General features: G+C 38.9%; 1 protein-coding gene across 1 annotated transcript; it reads left to right on the forward strand.

Annotated features, from left to right (window-relative positions):
• Positions 1-1,940: 1,940 nt before the first annotated feature.
• Positions 1,941-8,359, forward strand: nagk (N-acetylglucosamine kinase). The gene is made up of 10 exons (XM_022205752.2): positions 1,941-2,068; positions 4,106-4,190; positions 4,278-4,376; positions 4,461-4,602; positions 4,994-5,104; positions 5,549-5,661; positions 5,750-5,837; positions 5,926-6,023; positions 6,109-6,187; positions 6,316-8,359. Exons 1-10 carry the CDS (start codon positions 2,040-2,042, stop codon positions 6,513-6,515), a joined length of 1,044 nt encoding a protein of 347 aa, XP_022061444.1. The 5' UTR covers positions 1,941-2,039; the 3' UTR covers positions 6,516-8,359.
• The last annotated feature ends 5,435 nt before the right edge of the window (positions 8,360-13,794 follow it).

Consider the following 13,794-nt stretch of genomic DNA (forward strand, 5'->3'; position numbering starts at 1 on the left):
ACCTCAGAGCAACAGAGTAACACTGGTTCTATGTTTTACAATGCATTTAAGTGGTAATAAATTTATTGTCATTGGCAGCAATGACACGCAATCAGTGCAATAAAACTCTCAGACAGATTGTGTGCTCTTATTTTGAAGCATGTAGTAATATTCAGAGTTGCAGTGAGTCTGTGGTGCTTCATGCATCTGTTCCTGCAGCATGGTGAGCGCTCACAGGCGCTCCTCTCCTTCCCTCCTCCCACCTCCTCACTCTTGTGTAACTGTTGGTTTCTGCTCTGACACACACTTTCTAACACAAATATAAACTACAACATAAACTAAAGTGTACATGTGATGAGTGTGTCATCAGATAAACTGAACATCTGCAGACAATGCCGTTATTCTTAATGCTAAGAAATGTGAGCTAACTATCAGTCCTTAAATGTCTTCTAACTATACAAATATCGTAGGAATTTGAAGTTAGGCAGCCTTTGTTGGCAGGAGAAGCTGGCCCCCAAATTAATGTGTTGCAGATGCCTCCTGCTGGCTCACAGCGTAACTCTGTGTCCCTGTTTTCAGCCCGTTACCGAACGGTGCTAAATCTCTGTCAATATTATTCTTGACATTCAGCATGGATTCTTAAACCGTGAGTCAAAACACATAATGGGTTTTAATTGGCCTGAGCTCCTTCCCAAGACCAGAGAGTCCTGTTCTTTTTCCTGTCATTCAGTTTTTTGTCACACATTTGAATTTTTTAGAACTTTACTTCGTTACATAAACCTTATATAACTGTGAGGTCAATGTGATTTTTCACTAATTTTGAATTCCTTTAAGTTATAATGTCATACAAACACACTTTAAGTTCATTAAGACCAGAAATGTAAGTTCGTCTTCTTCCTTAAAATGCGAGTTACCAGTCTGTCTCCTCAAACTCCAAAAAAACAAGAGTCTGAGGAGTTTTATTTCTCTAATAATGCATCCTGGGAAGTGTATATGCTCATTTTGTGTCTTATAATCTTAATTAATTGAGTTAAGTAAACCCTCAGCTATTCATTTTTTCAACTCAACATTTAAGTTACAATGCCTCAACTTATAAGAACCCGTGTTTTCAAGTTATAATGTTGTCTAAAACCCAATGGGTTCAGGACTGCACTTCTAGGACACTTGTTTATCACAACATGAATTGGTGACAGCTAAAGTTTTACCCAAAATTTCACATTTTACCCAAATGCTACTTTCTGTCCAGGATATTTATAGTTTTAAAGGTTTACTTCACCCAAATAGAACTTTATAATTACCAAATTACAGATTTACTCTACCCAGTATATTACTGTCTGTCTTACAACTTAAGTTGGTTTCATTGAGCTGCATATTGAACAAACTGTTAATTAGCATTTAGCATAATTAGCTCCTTGTCAAGTAAAATAACAATGGAATCACATGCTGCGGCCTTTGGAGTCACAAGAATTAAAACGGACATTTCAAATTTGGACAGACAAGACATCTCTTTGCCAAGTTACTAGTAACTTTGCTGTCCAACTGAACTTAATTAATATTCAGTTTTGTGCTATAATTATCATATATCAGTGCGAGAAATACAATCTTTATTTCAAAAGTTGACCTGCTTCTCCCTTAATGCAGACCTACAATTGCGGCCCCGAAAAAGCAGACTTCTATGGATAACGGACATCCAACTCAATTACCTAGAGATTACAAAATCATGCAATAACATGAAGCTAATTAGAAAGCATAAATACATTTAAATAAATATCTATATGATGTTTTACAGAGTGTCATATCTATTTCTATAAAGAAGTTGTGTTAATTCTTGCATCTTATCTTATTTTTTCTCATTTACCTCTTTGTGTCACCTTATTTCGTTTTTTATTTTATGATTTACAACCTTCTCTGTTACACTGCCCTCAATTTTCCCATTAACTTACATAGTAAAGCACAGCTGCCACCTGCTGGTCAGGAACCAGCATTACAGGTTGGAGCCGCTCAGCTGCCAGTTCTCACGATATCTGCGCAGTTGACCGGACCAAAACAGGAAGTGAGACATGGCATCAGTGTTCGGCGGAGTAGAAGGGTGAGAATGAGTTAAAATATATTGTAAAACTTTCTGAATTTATATGTATGAATTGTCCGTTTTGGCTTGTGTGTATTTCAAAGTTTTATCTGTGTTTTTTGAGTTTTTTTTTGAAATGCTGAACTAAACTACCCGCTTGTTTGCTGGGTGCGTGAGTGAGTCTCGTGATCACTTCTCGTCCCCCCTGTTTTATAGGGAATTACAGTCAGTTCGAGTCTCTCAGCGTTTATTTTAAATTAATCATTTATTATAACTGTGCAGATGTACACACGTGGACAAAATTGTTGGTACCCCTCAGTTAAAGAAGGAAAAACCCACAATTCTCACTGAAATCACTTGAAACTCACAAAAGTAACAATAAATAAAAATTTATTGAAAATTAAATAATCAAAATCAGCCATCACTTTTGAATTGTTGATTAACATAATTATTTAAAAAAACAAACTAATGAAATAGGGCTGGACAAAAATGATGGTACCCATAACTTAATATTTTGTTGCACAACCTTTTGAGGCAATCACTGCAATTAAACGATTTCTGTATTTGTCAATGAGCGTTCTGCAGCTGTCAACAGGTATTTTGGCCCACTCCTCAGGAGCAAACAGCTCCAGTTGTCTCAGGTTTGATGGGTGTCTTCTCCAAATGGCATGTTTCAGCTCCTTCCACATATGTTCAATGGGATTCAGATCTGGGCTCATAGAAGGCCACTTTAGAATAGTCCAACGCTTTTCTCTCAGCCATTCTTGGGTGTTTTTGGCTGTGTGTTTTGGATCGTTGTCCTGTTGGAAGACCCATGACCTGCGACTGAGACCAAGCTTTCTGACACTAGGCAGCACATTTCTCTCCAGAATGCCTTGATAGTCTTCAGATTTCATCGTACCTTGCACACTTTCAAGACACCCTGTGCCAGATGCAGCAAAGCAGCCCCAAAACATTACTGAGCCTCCTCCATGTTTCACCGTAGGGACGGTGTTCTTTTCTTCGTATGCTTGGTTTTTGAGTCTATGAACATAGAGTTGATGTGCCTTACCAAAAAGCTCCAGTTTGGTCTCATCTGTCCAAAGGACATTCTCCCAGAAGCTTTGTGGCTTGTCAACATGCATTTTTGCAAATTCCAGTCTGGCTTTTTTATGAGTTTTTTTCAGCAGTGGTGTCCTCCTTGGTCGTCTCCCATGAAGTCCACTTTGGCTCAAACAACGACGAATGGTGCGATCTGACACTGATGTACCTTGGCCTTGGAGTTCACCTTTAATTTCTTTGGAGGTTGCTCTGGGCTCTTTGGATACAATTCCAACGATCCGTCTCTTCAATTTGTCATCAATTTTCCTCTTGCGGCCACGTCCAGGGAGGTTGGCTACTGTCCCGTGGGTCTTGAACTTCTGAATAATATGAGCCACTGTTGTCACAGGAACTTCAAGCTGTTTAGAGATGGTCTTATAGCCTTTACCTTTAAGATGTTTGTCTATAATTTTTTTCGGATGTCCTGGGACAATTCTCTCCTTCGCTTTCTGTTGTCCATGTTCAGTGTGGTACACACCTTTTCACCAAACAGCAGGGTGACTACTTGTCTCCCTTTAAATAGGCAGACTGACTGATTATGAGTTTGGAAACACCTGTGATGTCAATTAAATGACACACCTGAGTTAATCATGTCACTCTGGTCAAATAGTTTTCAATCTTTTATAGAGGTACCATCATTTTTGTCCAGGCCTGTTTCATTAGTTTGTTTTTTTAAATAATTATGTTAATCAACAATTCAAAAGTGATGGCTGTTTTTGATTATTTAATTTTCAATAAATTTTTATTTATTGTTACTTTTGTGAGTTTCAAGTGATTTCAGTGAGAATTGTGGGTTTTTCCTTCTTCAACTGAGGGGTACCAACAATTTTGTCCACGTGTGTATTTGTAATATTTGTTTGGCTATTTGCACTCCTAAACAAAGTCTGTGGGTACCCTTGCTGCTTCACCTAATTTCTTAATTAGGTGTTTCTGCCTGTTTGTCATTAAATTGATGTATTTTTGTCTCCCTTCATCCAGTGGAGGAACCCACTCCAAAGCAGTGTTGGTGTCAGCAGATGGGAAGATCCTCGCAGAGACAGCTGGACCATCTACCAACCACTGGGTGAGCAGAAGTGTGGAACAAGACAAGTTTTTAAATCTTAAACATGCAGCTGATATTCTTCTAAAGACTTTTCTGCCTGTGTTCCAGTTGGTCGGGGTGGACAAATGCATTGAAACCATCAACGACATGATCCAGAGAGCCAAGACTGAGGCAGGACTGGATCCAAACACGCCATTATGTTCACTGGTCAGTCCAGCTGTGTTTGGCATCGGCACGTTCTTATCAGGTTTTGGTTAAATCAACTCTAAATTGTGATTTGTGGGTATGTAGGGCATGTCTCTGAGTGGAGGGGAGAACAAGGATGCCCTCGACAAAATAATCGCTCAAATGAAGGAACGGTTCCCCAGCCTCAGCAAGGAATATCTCATCATCAACGACAGCATCGGAGCCATGGCAACGGCTAGCGATCGTGGTAACCTGTCATTTTCTGTCGTGTGTTTCTACTGCAGTCAATACCTAGCACAAAACTTGAAGATGTGTGTGTAATTTATTCCTTGATCTTCAGTTCATTTGTATTTTCAGTCAATTTAATTAACTGTAGTTAATTACAGTTAGAAGGGTTTGTTTTGCCAATTACGGTACTTGTATTCTAAGTGAAATGGCCACACATTTGAAAGCTGCTCAGACACAGCTGACAAAGCGGTTTAACCTTGATACTTTACCCTCTTAGGTGTGGCTTTTAAAAGGTATATCACTTATAGTTTATCTTTCCAAACTTTATGGCTTAATGACACCAACGTACTCTTCTTTGCTATCATGTAGCATCTGTCGGCCCAGTTCAGACGGCCTCTGTTTGTTCTCAGGGGGTGTAGTCCTCATATCAGGGACTGGCTCTAACTGCAAGTTAGTCAATCCTGATGGCTCACAAATCGGCTGTGGAGGCTGGGGTCACATGATGGGCGATGAAGGATCAGGTAACCATGGTGATATCATGGCCTGGATATTAAAGATGGACGTAGCAACCGTTAAGTCACCAATTGGCTTGTGAGCTACATTTGAAGCCTTGAATTTGGCATTTGGCCACTGTCTTGGTCTTTTAAGCAACGAATCTGACTGAAAACTCGAGGACACTTTACATGCTGATATGATAATTACAATATAGCTTCACCCTAAAACCCTGCTTTATCGTTGTATTTACTCTAAATGGAGCCATAATTTACAAAAGGATCATCATGCTGTATTGAAAGAGGTGTTAAACTAGTGATTAAGACCATGAACGCAGGTTTAAGGGCTTCATTTTTCAGAACCAGAAGCTACGTCCATCTTTTGTGAACAGTCTGTATGTGATAAACAGTGTAGGAGTAATTTATATCTGTATGTTTTAGACCAAAGTGTATTGTTATCTTTCTTTCTCTCAGGATTCTGGATCGCACATTTGGCTGTGAAGACTGTGTTTGATGCCAAAGACAACCTGGTTGCGCCTCCTCATGATATTACACGTGTTAGAAATGCCATGGAGGAATACTTCCAGGTAAGACTGCAGACCTTTACAGTGATAGTTGTGTAGGGGGGTTAGTAGTAAATTCAACTTCTGCCATTTTGTGAAAACTCTTTCTCAGGTGTCAGATCTCATGGGCATGCTGCCACACCTCTATAGAAACTTCCAGAAGTCCCACTTTGCAGGTTTCTGCAAGAAACTGTCTGAAGGTAGGCAAGAGCTCACTGTCCCTTAATGAGAAAAAGTAAGAGGTTAGTGAGACAGGTGCATTTATGAAACTATACCTGTCTGTTAAAGGTGCAGAAGCTGGAGATGCTCTCTGTAAATATGTGTTCACTCAGGCTGGGAGAGTCCTGGCAAAACATGTAGAAGCAGTTTTACCTGCAGCTCAGGAGGTAACACACTCACAGCCCCATGCTTTCCCCCGTTTAAAAACTCAATACAAGCACTTCTCTCAAGCTCTTCCTGTTTTTTTGTCAGCCTTTACTGAACGGCGCCCTCGGCCTACCCATCCTGTGTGTGGGCTCAGTGTGGAAAAGCTGGGAGCTCCTGAAGCCAGGTCAGCGGCCACACATCATGAAACTCTGGACCTCTGCTACCTTTCCCTTCATTTTCATACTGAAAGACAAAGATACAGCTGCTGTGAAGAAGTTGTCTCAGTTTCTGTGCCTCCCTTTCTCACCCCAGGATTCACTGATTGCTTGGATGAAGTAGCATCATCTGAGAAGTTCAAGGGCCGTTTCCGTGGCTACAACCTCCTGATTTTGCGGCAGTCTTCAGCCCTCGGAGGCGCCAGTCTTGGGGCTCAGAGTTTAAATGCCACCGTGACTATGGATTATGCAGCCAATGCTAATGTCTTCTACCAACACACCTTCAGCAGCAGCTAATGAGAAGACAGTGGAGGAGGATGTACTGGCCAATTTGTAATTATTGGCATATTTGTATCATGATGATTATGACCAAATAATAATTGTGTAAAAATGGGATAGCACGTGATTTCACTATCAGATGTTTGAAAATATTCCATAACTCAGTGGTTTTTACAATTGCATGGTCTGTTGATGCATTTTTTTTTTTGCACTTTTGAACACTTGTTTACATTTACATATGTTTACATTTACATAATTAAAGTGCTGAAATGTGTGCAGGCTAGCAAAGAATCTCTGACCCTCAAAAGGTTCCAATCAAATGGAGATCAAATAACTCACTTGCTATTACACATGTACAAATTTAGAAATGAGTTATACAAGTGCAGGTTTTCTAAATGCTTCTCACAGATTATTACAGGTATGATACCATACTAAATATACACCCATGATAGAGACTTTAAAGAGGTTGCACTTCTTCAATGAAAATAACTTCAACAAGAACCTTTATTGTGCAGACAGGCCCACAGGTACTGATAATTTTGAGACATAATGTTGTATATTGCAATAAATCCCGATGCATCGTTTTGATTTCATAGATATGGCTGATGTCCAAAAGAATAAAGATTCTTATTTTGGGTAATGACAGATATGCAGAAGAACAAGCAGAATTATGTATACTGCTACAGCAAACAGAACATGCATCAGTTTAGAAATGTTTTTATTTCAAACAGTATGAGAAACATTCCACTAGCTCTAACCGAAAAAGATGCTGGGCAGTCTTGACTCTTGAGTTGCTCTGACACTTGGAATAAAACCTGTATCAGCCATGAATTCTTCAAAACACCTGAAGGTAAACTTATATAACCCATTCAATTCTGTTAATTTTACGCAGCTGTGATCTGATTCGCGCAATATTCCCTCCTTAAAGCCTAACTGTCGTGGCTAGCAGGTTTGCTTCTACATGCTTCACTGTGTTCACTGACGTTTACTAGCTAACGGCTAGCTGCTAATGCTAATTAGCGTGCCGTTTCAAGAAGGTAAGGGCTGTTTTTTGTAGCTTTAAACAGCAAACAGCTACATAGTGTCGTTGACAAAGACACGAAGAGAAAAAAACTGACTTGAAATAAGCTAAAAATCTCTAAAGTTTAATTTCTTGTTTTCAAAGTGAAATGCAGCATCGAGTGAAGAGCTAATGTTGGTAGCTTCGCTGAAGCTAATGACCCCGTAACTGTTGTAACCTTTGACATGTCAGACATTTTAGCATTTCGCTAAATTTACTCCAGTGGTGCACACATATTTGAGGTACTTCTACTGTAGATGAATATTTAGAGTCAAGATTACTATTTATTACACTCATTTACTCAACATATTAGTGAATAGGACAAGAAATAGCAGCTATCTTGTGAAGTGGCTTTTCAATTTCTGCTTCTTTTTTTTTTACATTATTAATATTTTCTTTTGAAGAATTTGCTGTAGTTGAATATTCTACAGTGTGTTTTGAAAAAAAGTTTATCCCCTCACTACAGGCAGAAACACATTTTATTTCATGGCAGAGTTAATTTTGAAAAGTCTCTGTTTTGGTTCTGTAACCTGTCTAGATTAATGGGAAGAAAACATCCATAATACACTTTTAAATGTTTTTATACTCCACTTTGTCTATTTGTGTCTGTTGTCATCAATCATAAATGTTAAAAGCTGCTGTAGTCTCAAAATATTTTTTCATTACTATCTCCTCCTTGGCTGCATTTACATCCACCAAACTGTCCAGTTTTATTCCCAACTATGTCCTGAAAGTTTTTACACAGTTCAGCCTGATTTAAATACCATTTAATTAATTAATAAAACATGGCAAGAAATGTAAATTTTTCTGACTGTGTCCTGTATTTTCTGATTAATGAAGTGATAAATAGAGATGTTCAAAATCCTCTCTGTAAGACCCCAAAGCAGAGAATTAAGCAGAGATTTTGAAGCTGCTTGTATCTGATGTATAGATATCTGTTCAAGAAGTCAAGGCAAATTAGGACATTTTAAGATGTACAAATATAATACCTCATTTGTGTATTTAAATATACGTTCTCAGGAAACTCAAAATATGAATAATAATACCTGCTTTTGGGTAAGTAGAGATGTAGTTGTAAAAAGTCTATACACCCTGTTCATCTGTAGTGTCTCCCCTTTAGTGCTATTGTTTCTGAGAAGGTGTGAATCCTGTTTTTCAGCTTTCATACACTACATCTGACCATCCACACACAGTAAACTGTTTTCTTTTTCACATTCAGGGCCCGAGGGCTTCAGACAGATTTGTCACCACCTATAGCCATGATTTCAAACACCGCAGTCAGCACCGACCACAGCTGAAGAACAGAACTGAAGCAAAGCCTGGTCCTCTGTTTATCGGCCCACTGCAGGTTAAACGGAATAATGAATGTACTGATTTACAGAGAAACAGATCATTTGAATAATAGATGATTATTGGTTGTGCTGTTTTCATAGACTAAACGTGAAACATGGCCTATGTTTGATAAACACTTCTACAAGATGACCAACAGCACTTATGGCTTAACGTCACAGGTGAAACGGGACAACATGCACTCTCACAATAAGCTCCAATTATTTTTATGGAGTTTTCCATTAACACCACCACTGTGTCCTCTGTCTACCAGCGTCACTCTTGTTCGCTCCGCCCTGACATCTTGAGTTCGTTTGGCCCCCTTTCTGATGAAACTGGAAGTGTTGTCCCCATCTCGACAGAGACCAGGTCACAGGAAGAAAGAGTTGCCAGGGAGGGGGAGCTCAAAGATGAAGATAAAGCTCAGCAGTACTGCATTTTTGGTAGAAAGAGTAAGTAAGGGCCATTTCTCTAAAGTACACAATGAAGTTGGAAAGTGTCTAAGATGCTCAATCTGTTTTTTTCTGTTGACAGCAAAAGTGTTGCAGCAGCAGGAGATAAAACATGAGCAACATCGGAAGATAGATATTCTCTACCAGGAGGGTGAGACAGATGCTTTTATTTGGATTTGATTCATCTAGTGTTTACTTTTGTCTCTAGAGCTTTGAAAGTATATCGTACTAACCAAAGGGTCAGAAAGTAGTGAAACCAATGTTTTTGAAATCTCATTCTGTGTTTGTGCACGTTTAGATGAGATTGTGTTGTCGTCCCGCGTTGGTCTGACCTGCTGTGACGGTTTCATTAGATCTTTCTCCAGAGAAGCCGGACTGCAGCCCCTCCTCAAACGTCCGGTTGCCCCAAGTCCCGTTACCACATCGTATCAGAACAAAGGTAGAACAAGTCTCTCATGTGCTCACTGGTTCTGTGCGGCATATACACAAACCCCTAAAATCATCCTTTGTGATAAAATTGGAGATGTAACTTTCACTCTTGTGACACTGAGGGTTGTAATTCAAGAAATGCACCTTTTCTTTCTTATTTATAGCAGATCCAAAATCTACAAAAAGAGGCGAAATCTGGTAACTGATATTCTCCAAAATTGTAAAAAAAAAAAAAATTTCAATAAATAAATAATATTGTTGGATCTTAATCTTAATTGTTCAGATTAAATTGTTAAAATTCCTCAGTTTCCTATTTGAAAGTGCCTGTTTCAACCCTCCTGTTGTCCTTATTTACGGGCACCAAAAAATATTGTTTCCTTGTCTGAAAAAAAAAATCCAAAAATTCAGCAAAAAAATCCCCAAATTTCTGAAAATTCGCAAAACCTGCAGGAAGAAAATTCCAATAATTCCTGAAAAGTTTTATTTAAAAAAAATCCCCCAAATTTCGCAAGAAAATTCTTGTAAATATTTTCAAAAAATGAGTAAAAATCTCCCAAAAACTCCTAAAAATATCTAAAAATGATTACATGTATATCAGGAAGAAACATTATTAACATTTAAATTTTCCACCAAAAAAATGTTCAAAGATTTCCCAAAAATGTTGAAAAAGCGGACATCAGAAATTTCACTGTGAAAATATTTTTTTCCCACATTTTCAAACTTTAAAACGGATCAATTTTGACCCGCAGGACGACACGAGGGATAAATGTGCTACATCAGTATTGGTGACTTGACTTAGACAGTCGTTATGCTAAGCTAAGCTAACTGGATGTTGGCTGTTGGTGAATCATCACAATACGTATGTTTTCCAAAATGATTTAAGGAGTCTTCCATGTTAAAGCTTTGATTTATTGAGCTGGAAGCCGATGTGTTGAATACAATAACACCGTACAGTTTGAAGTGCCAGTATCTCTGAACTGCTTTAGGTGTCATATTTGAGGGATGCAGTTTGTTAGCTCCAATTTCTGATTAAATGCAGAAGATTGGGAGAGCAGTGCCTATTTGTGGAGTGTGAGCGCAGCTATTGGACTGAACAGCAGCACCTTCCTTCAACCTGCATCCAAGCAGCGCAGTTGGTAAAACCAAAGATACAAACCTCACGTTGTCATCATCAACACATTTTTCAAAAGTCTTTTAGCTTATTTTCATACATCTTTTGTGTACTGTGTTGTTTTCTGACACTTCTACTTTCTTCTTATTCCCAGCTGTGCATGGGAAACTGAGCACCCAGATAGTTGCAGCTTCAAGATCCAAACCATCCCTCAGAGCAGCACTCTGCCTCTGGTCCATGTACAGCCGACCGACCGCACCGCAGAGACCAGCAGGAAGCCGCTGCTGACAGAGTACCAGTCCAGCTATGCTGCTGAGGTAAGAAAAACTGAGTCTTTGTCCAGTAGGTGTTATCCATTTTCTTTTCCTGCTCTCATATATATTCCTTTTATCTTGTGTATCTCCATGTAGTGGGCCCAACCTAAGATTCAGCAAGGTGACATTCACCGTCATCTTTCTCCTGGTATGAGGCGTTTCCGTCCTTCAGTCTGAAACGCAACGTTTCTCAAAATACAAAGCAGATAAATCTCAAATGTTTCTTGTCTTTTTTGTCAAACACGAGGAACCAGCAAGCTTTGCAGATCTCATGTCAGTATTAAATGGTAAAAGAGCACTAAACCTTCATCCAGCCGCGAGCACATTTCAGGCAGAAAAATGAAAATCCCTCTAAAGTTAGATAGCGGTCAAGGCTTGTGTCTGTCGTTCTCAGTGATCTTGCCTGAGGACACAGAAGCTGAGGATGAGTCATAACACGGTGGTAAACCATCTACTGGCAGGCATCCAGAGGAGACGATTAAATGTGTGTGTTTGCTGTCACAGAGGTTTGAATGTGCATGTGGCACTGGTGGAAGAAGTGCTCTAACTTTTTAAGAAAACTAAACCTACAGCAATATACAAATACTCCTACACGTGTAAGTTCTGTGCTTAAATAATGTAGATGTATTAGAGGTAGCTGTAGCTGATTTGATAGAACAGGTTGTTCATAAATGACAAGGACAGTAGCTCTGTGTTCCACTAGCTGTTGTAACTGGATCAGTCTCACATTCAGCATTTCTTTAATCTGTCTTTCTGAAAAAAAATGAAGTGTGTTCCTGTGTTCTTAGATAAATGTCCATCTTTTTTTTCTTCAAAAAGGTTAAAATATGATCACCTTATGAGCAGGACCCATGAAAAGATTACAAGTGTAGCAGACACAATGAAAACAAAGAACACGCAACCTCTCTTTGGTTCTTTTTTTCTTATTTTTTGGTAAATCATTTAAAAATTTCTCCATTGCTGCATGAAGTCGAGGATTTACAGTCTGAGGTGTTCAGGGAGCTTCTTCTTTGCGCAGGTTTCCCCCCTCTGCCTTTCTTTATTAGGCTCATCCTGTTTTAGCTTTTTCTGTGGTGGGAAGTAGCACATTACTGACAGTCATTTGTCCATGTTCAGAGTAGTCAGACAGCCTGAACCAGCCCTTCACCTGCTCCTCTGCTGCGCTGTAGAGCGAGGACAACCCTTTGGACGAACACGTCGTCCTCCTGCAAACGGAGGACGTCATTCCTCTGGTCTGCTTTCAGAACCGCAATATCAGTTTTGTCTTGGTGGACTGGAGACAGCAATGTGCCAGGAGCTGGCCTGGAGGGAGTAGTTGAGTGTTACAGAGAAAATTAGAACTCAGTTGCATCACAGAATTATGAACACTCTGCATGGTTATTGAGTCACTTAGAATCACATGGTAGAAGTTAGGTCAGTTTAGCTTTTGTTTAAATATGAAAAACTGAACGACAATATTTTTTTTCAGTCATTTAGTATCACTGTATAATTAAATAGTATATACACTGCCCATCAAAGTCTTAACACCAGTTGGAAAAATTGCAAGAAACTGCATTTTGCACTGTTGGATCTTATAGAGCTCAACAATCCTACCACCTTAAAGATAGAATGTTTTTTGCTTTTGCCATCAGGACATCATGACAGTGTGAATGCCTGACAGGAAAGGAGATGGAATCCAAATTTTTGCACACAGTTTTTTTTTTTAAAGGCTGTGGTCTTAAACTTTGCAGTTTTCAATAGATTACTTGCTCAATTTTTTTTCCTCTTGCTCCCATTTGTTCTTTTTGCACTTTGAACCTTCTTAAAATCCAACAATGCAAAATGTAAATTCTTGCAATTTTTTAGTCTCAACATTTTGATCTGGAGTGTAATTCTACACCAGCGATGCTGTCACCCCACCTACAGCCTGCAGGTGTCATCATGACCAGAACAGCAACTAATTTAAGAGCTTTTGGTGAGATTGTGTTGCCAACTGGTGTTTCTAGTCAAGTGTAAAATAAGACAAGAAGCTGCCATGATAGCAACCTTAGCCGGAAGGGTTTGTCACATTTGGTGTAGAAGAACGTCACCAAGCTCGTTTCCATATACTCATAAATCTTGGGGGAATTTGCTTGTGTATTCCAGACCCAGGAAAGTTGAGTGCAAGTAGTGACATTCATTGGGCCTCTCATGAAAGACCTTTTAGTTGTGTTGATGGAATTAAATGTGTTATTTGGAATATTAATTATAGAAATGAAAGCTAATCGTCTGTGAAACTGTTGTAACCCTGAATTAAGTTAAACTAGTAACATTCCAATCAGCATCAGCTCAACCTTATGACTTTACACAAATCAGATCCTTAATTTGGTCACTTGCATTAAAATAATAACTACATACTTTCTGGATTTCATAATACTGTGTGTGCAGATACTAGTGTATAAAAGTAAGAGCACTGGTAGTTTTACACAGGCCATGTGTGTTTAAAATGACATAAGGATGTGGCTCTATCTACAGTCAATAATACCAAAAATACAAACAATGGGAGAAAAAAAATGTCAAGACAAGTCAATTGTCTTTAACATCTTTATTCATCTTTTTTCATCATTTTTATTTGTAATGAAAT

Source organism: Acanthochromis polyacanthus, chromosome 23 (assembly GCF_021347895.1).
Source record: "Acanthochromis polyacanthus isolate Apoly-LR-REF ecotype Palm Island chromosome 23, KAUST_Apoly_ChrSc, whole genome shotgun sequence".
Taxonomy (NCBI): Eukaryota; Metazoa; Chordata; class Actinopteri; family Pomacentridae; genus Acanthochromis; species Acanthochromis polyacanthus.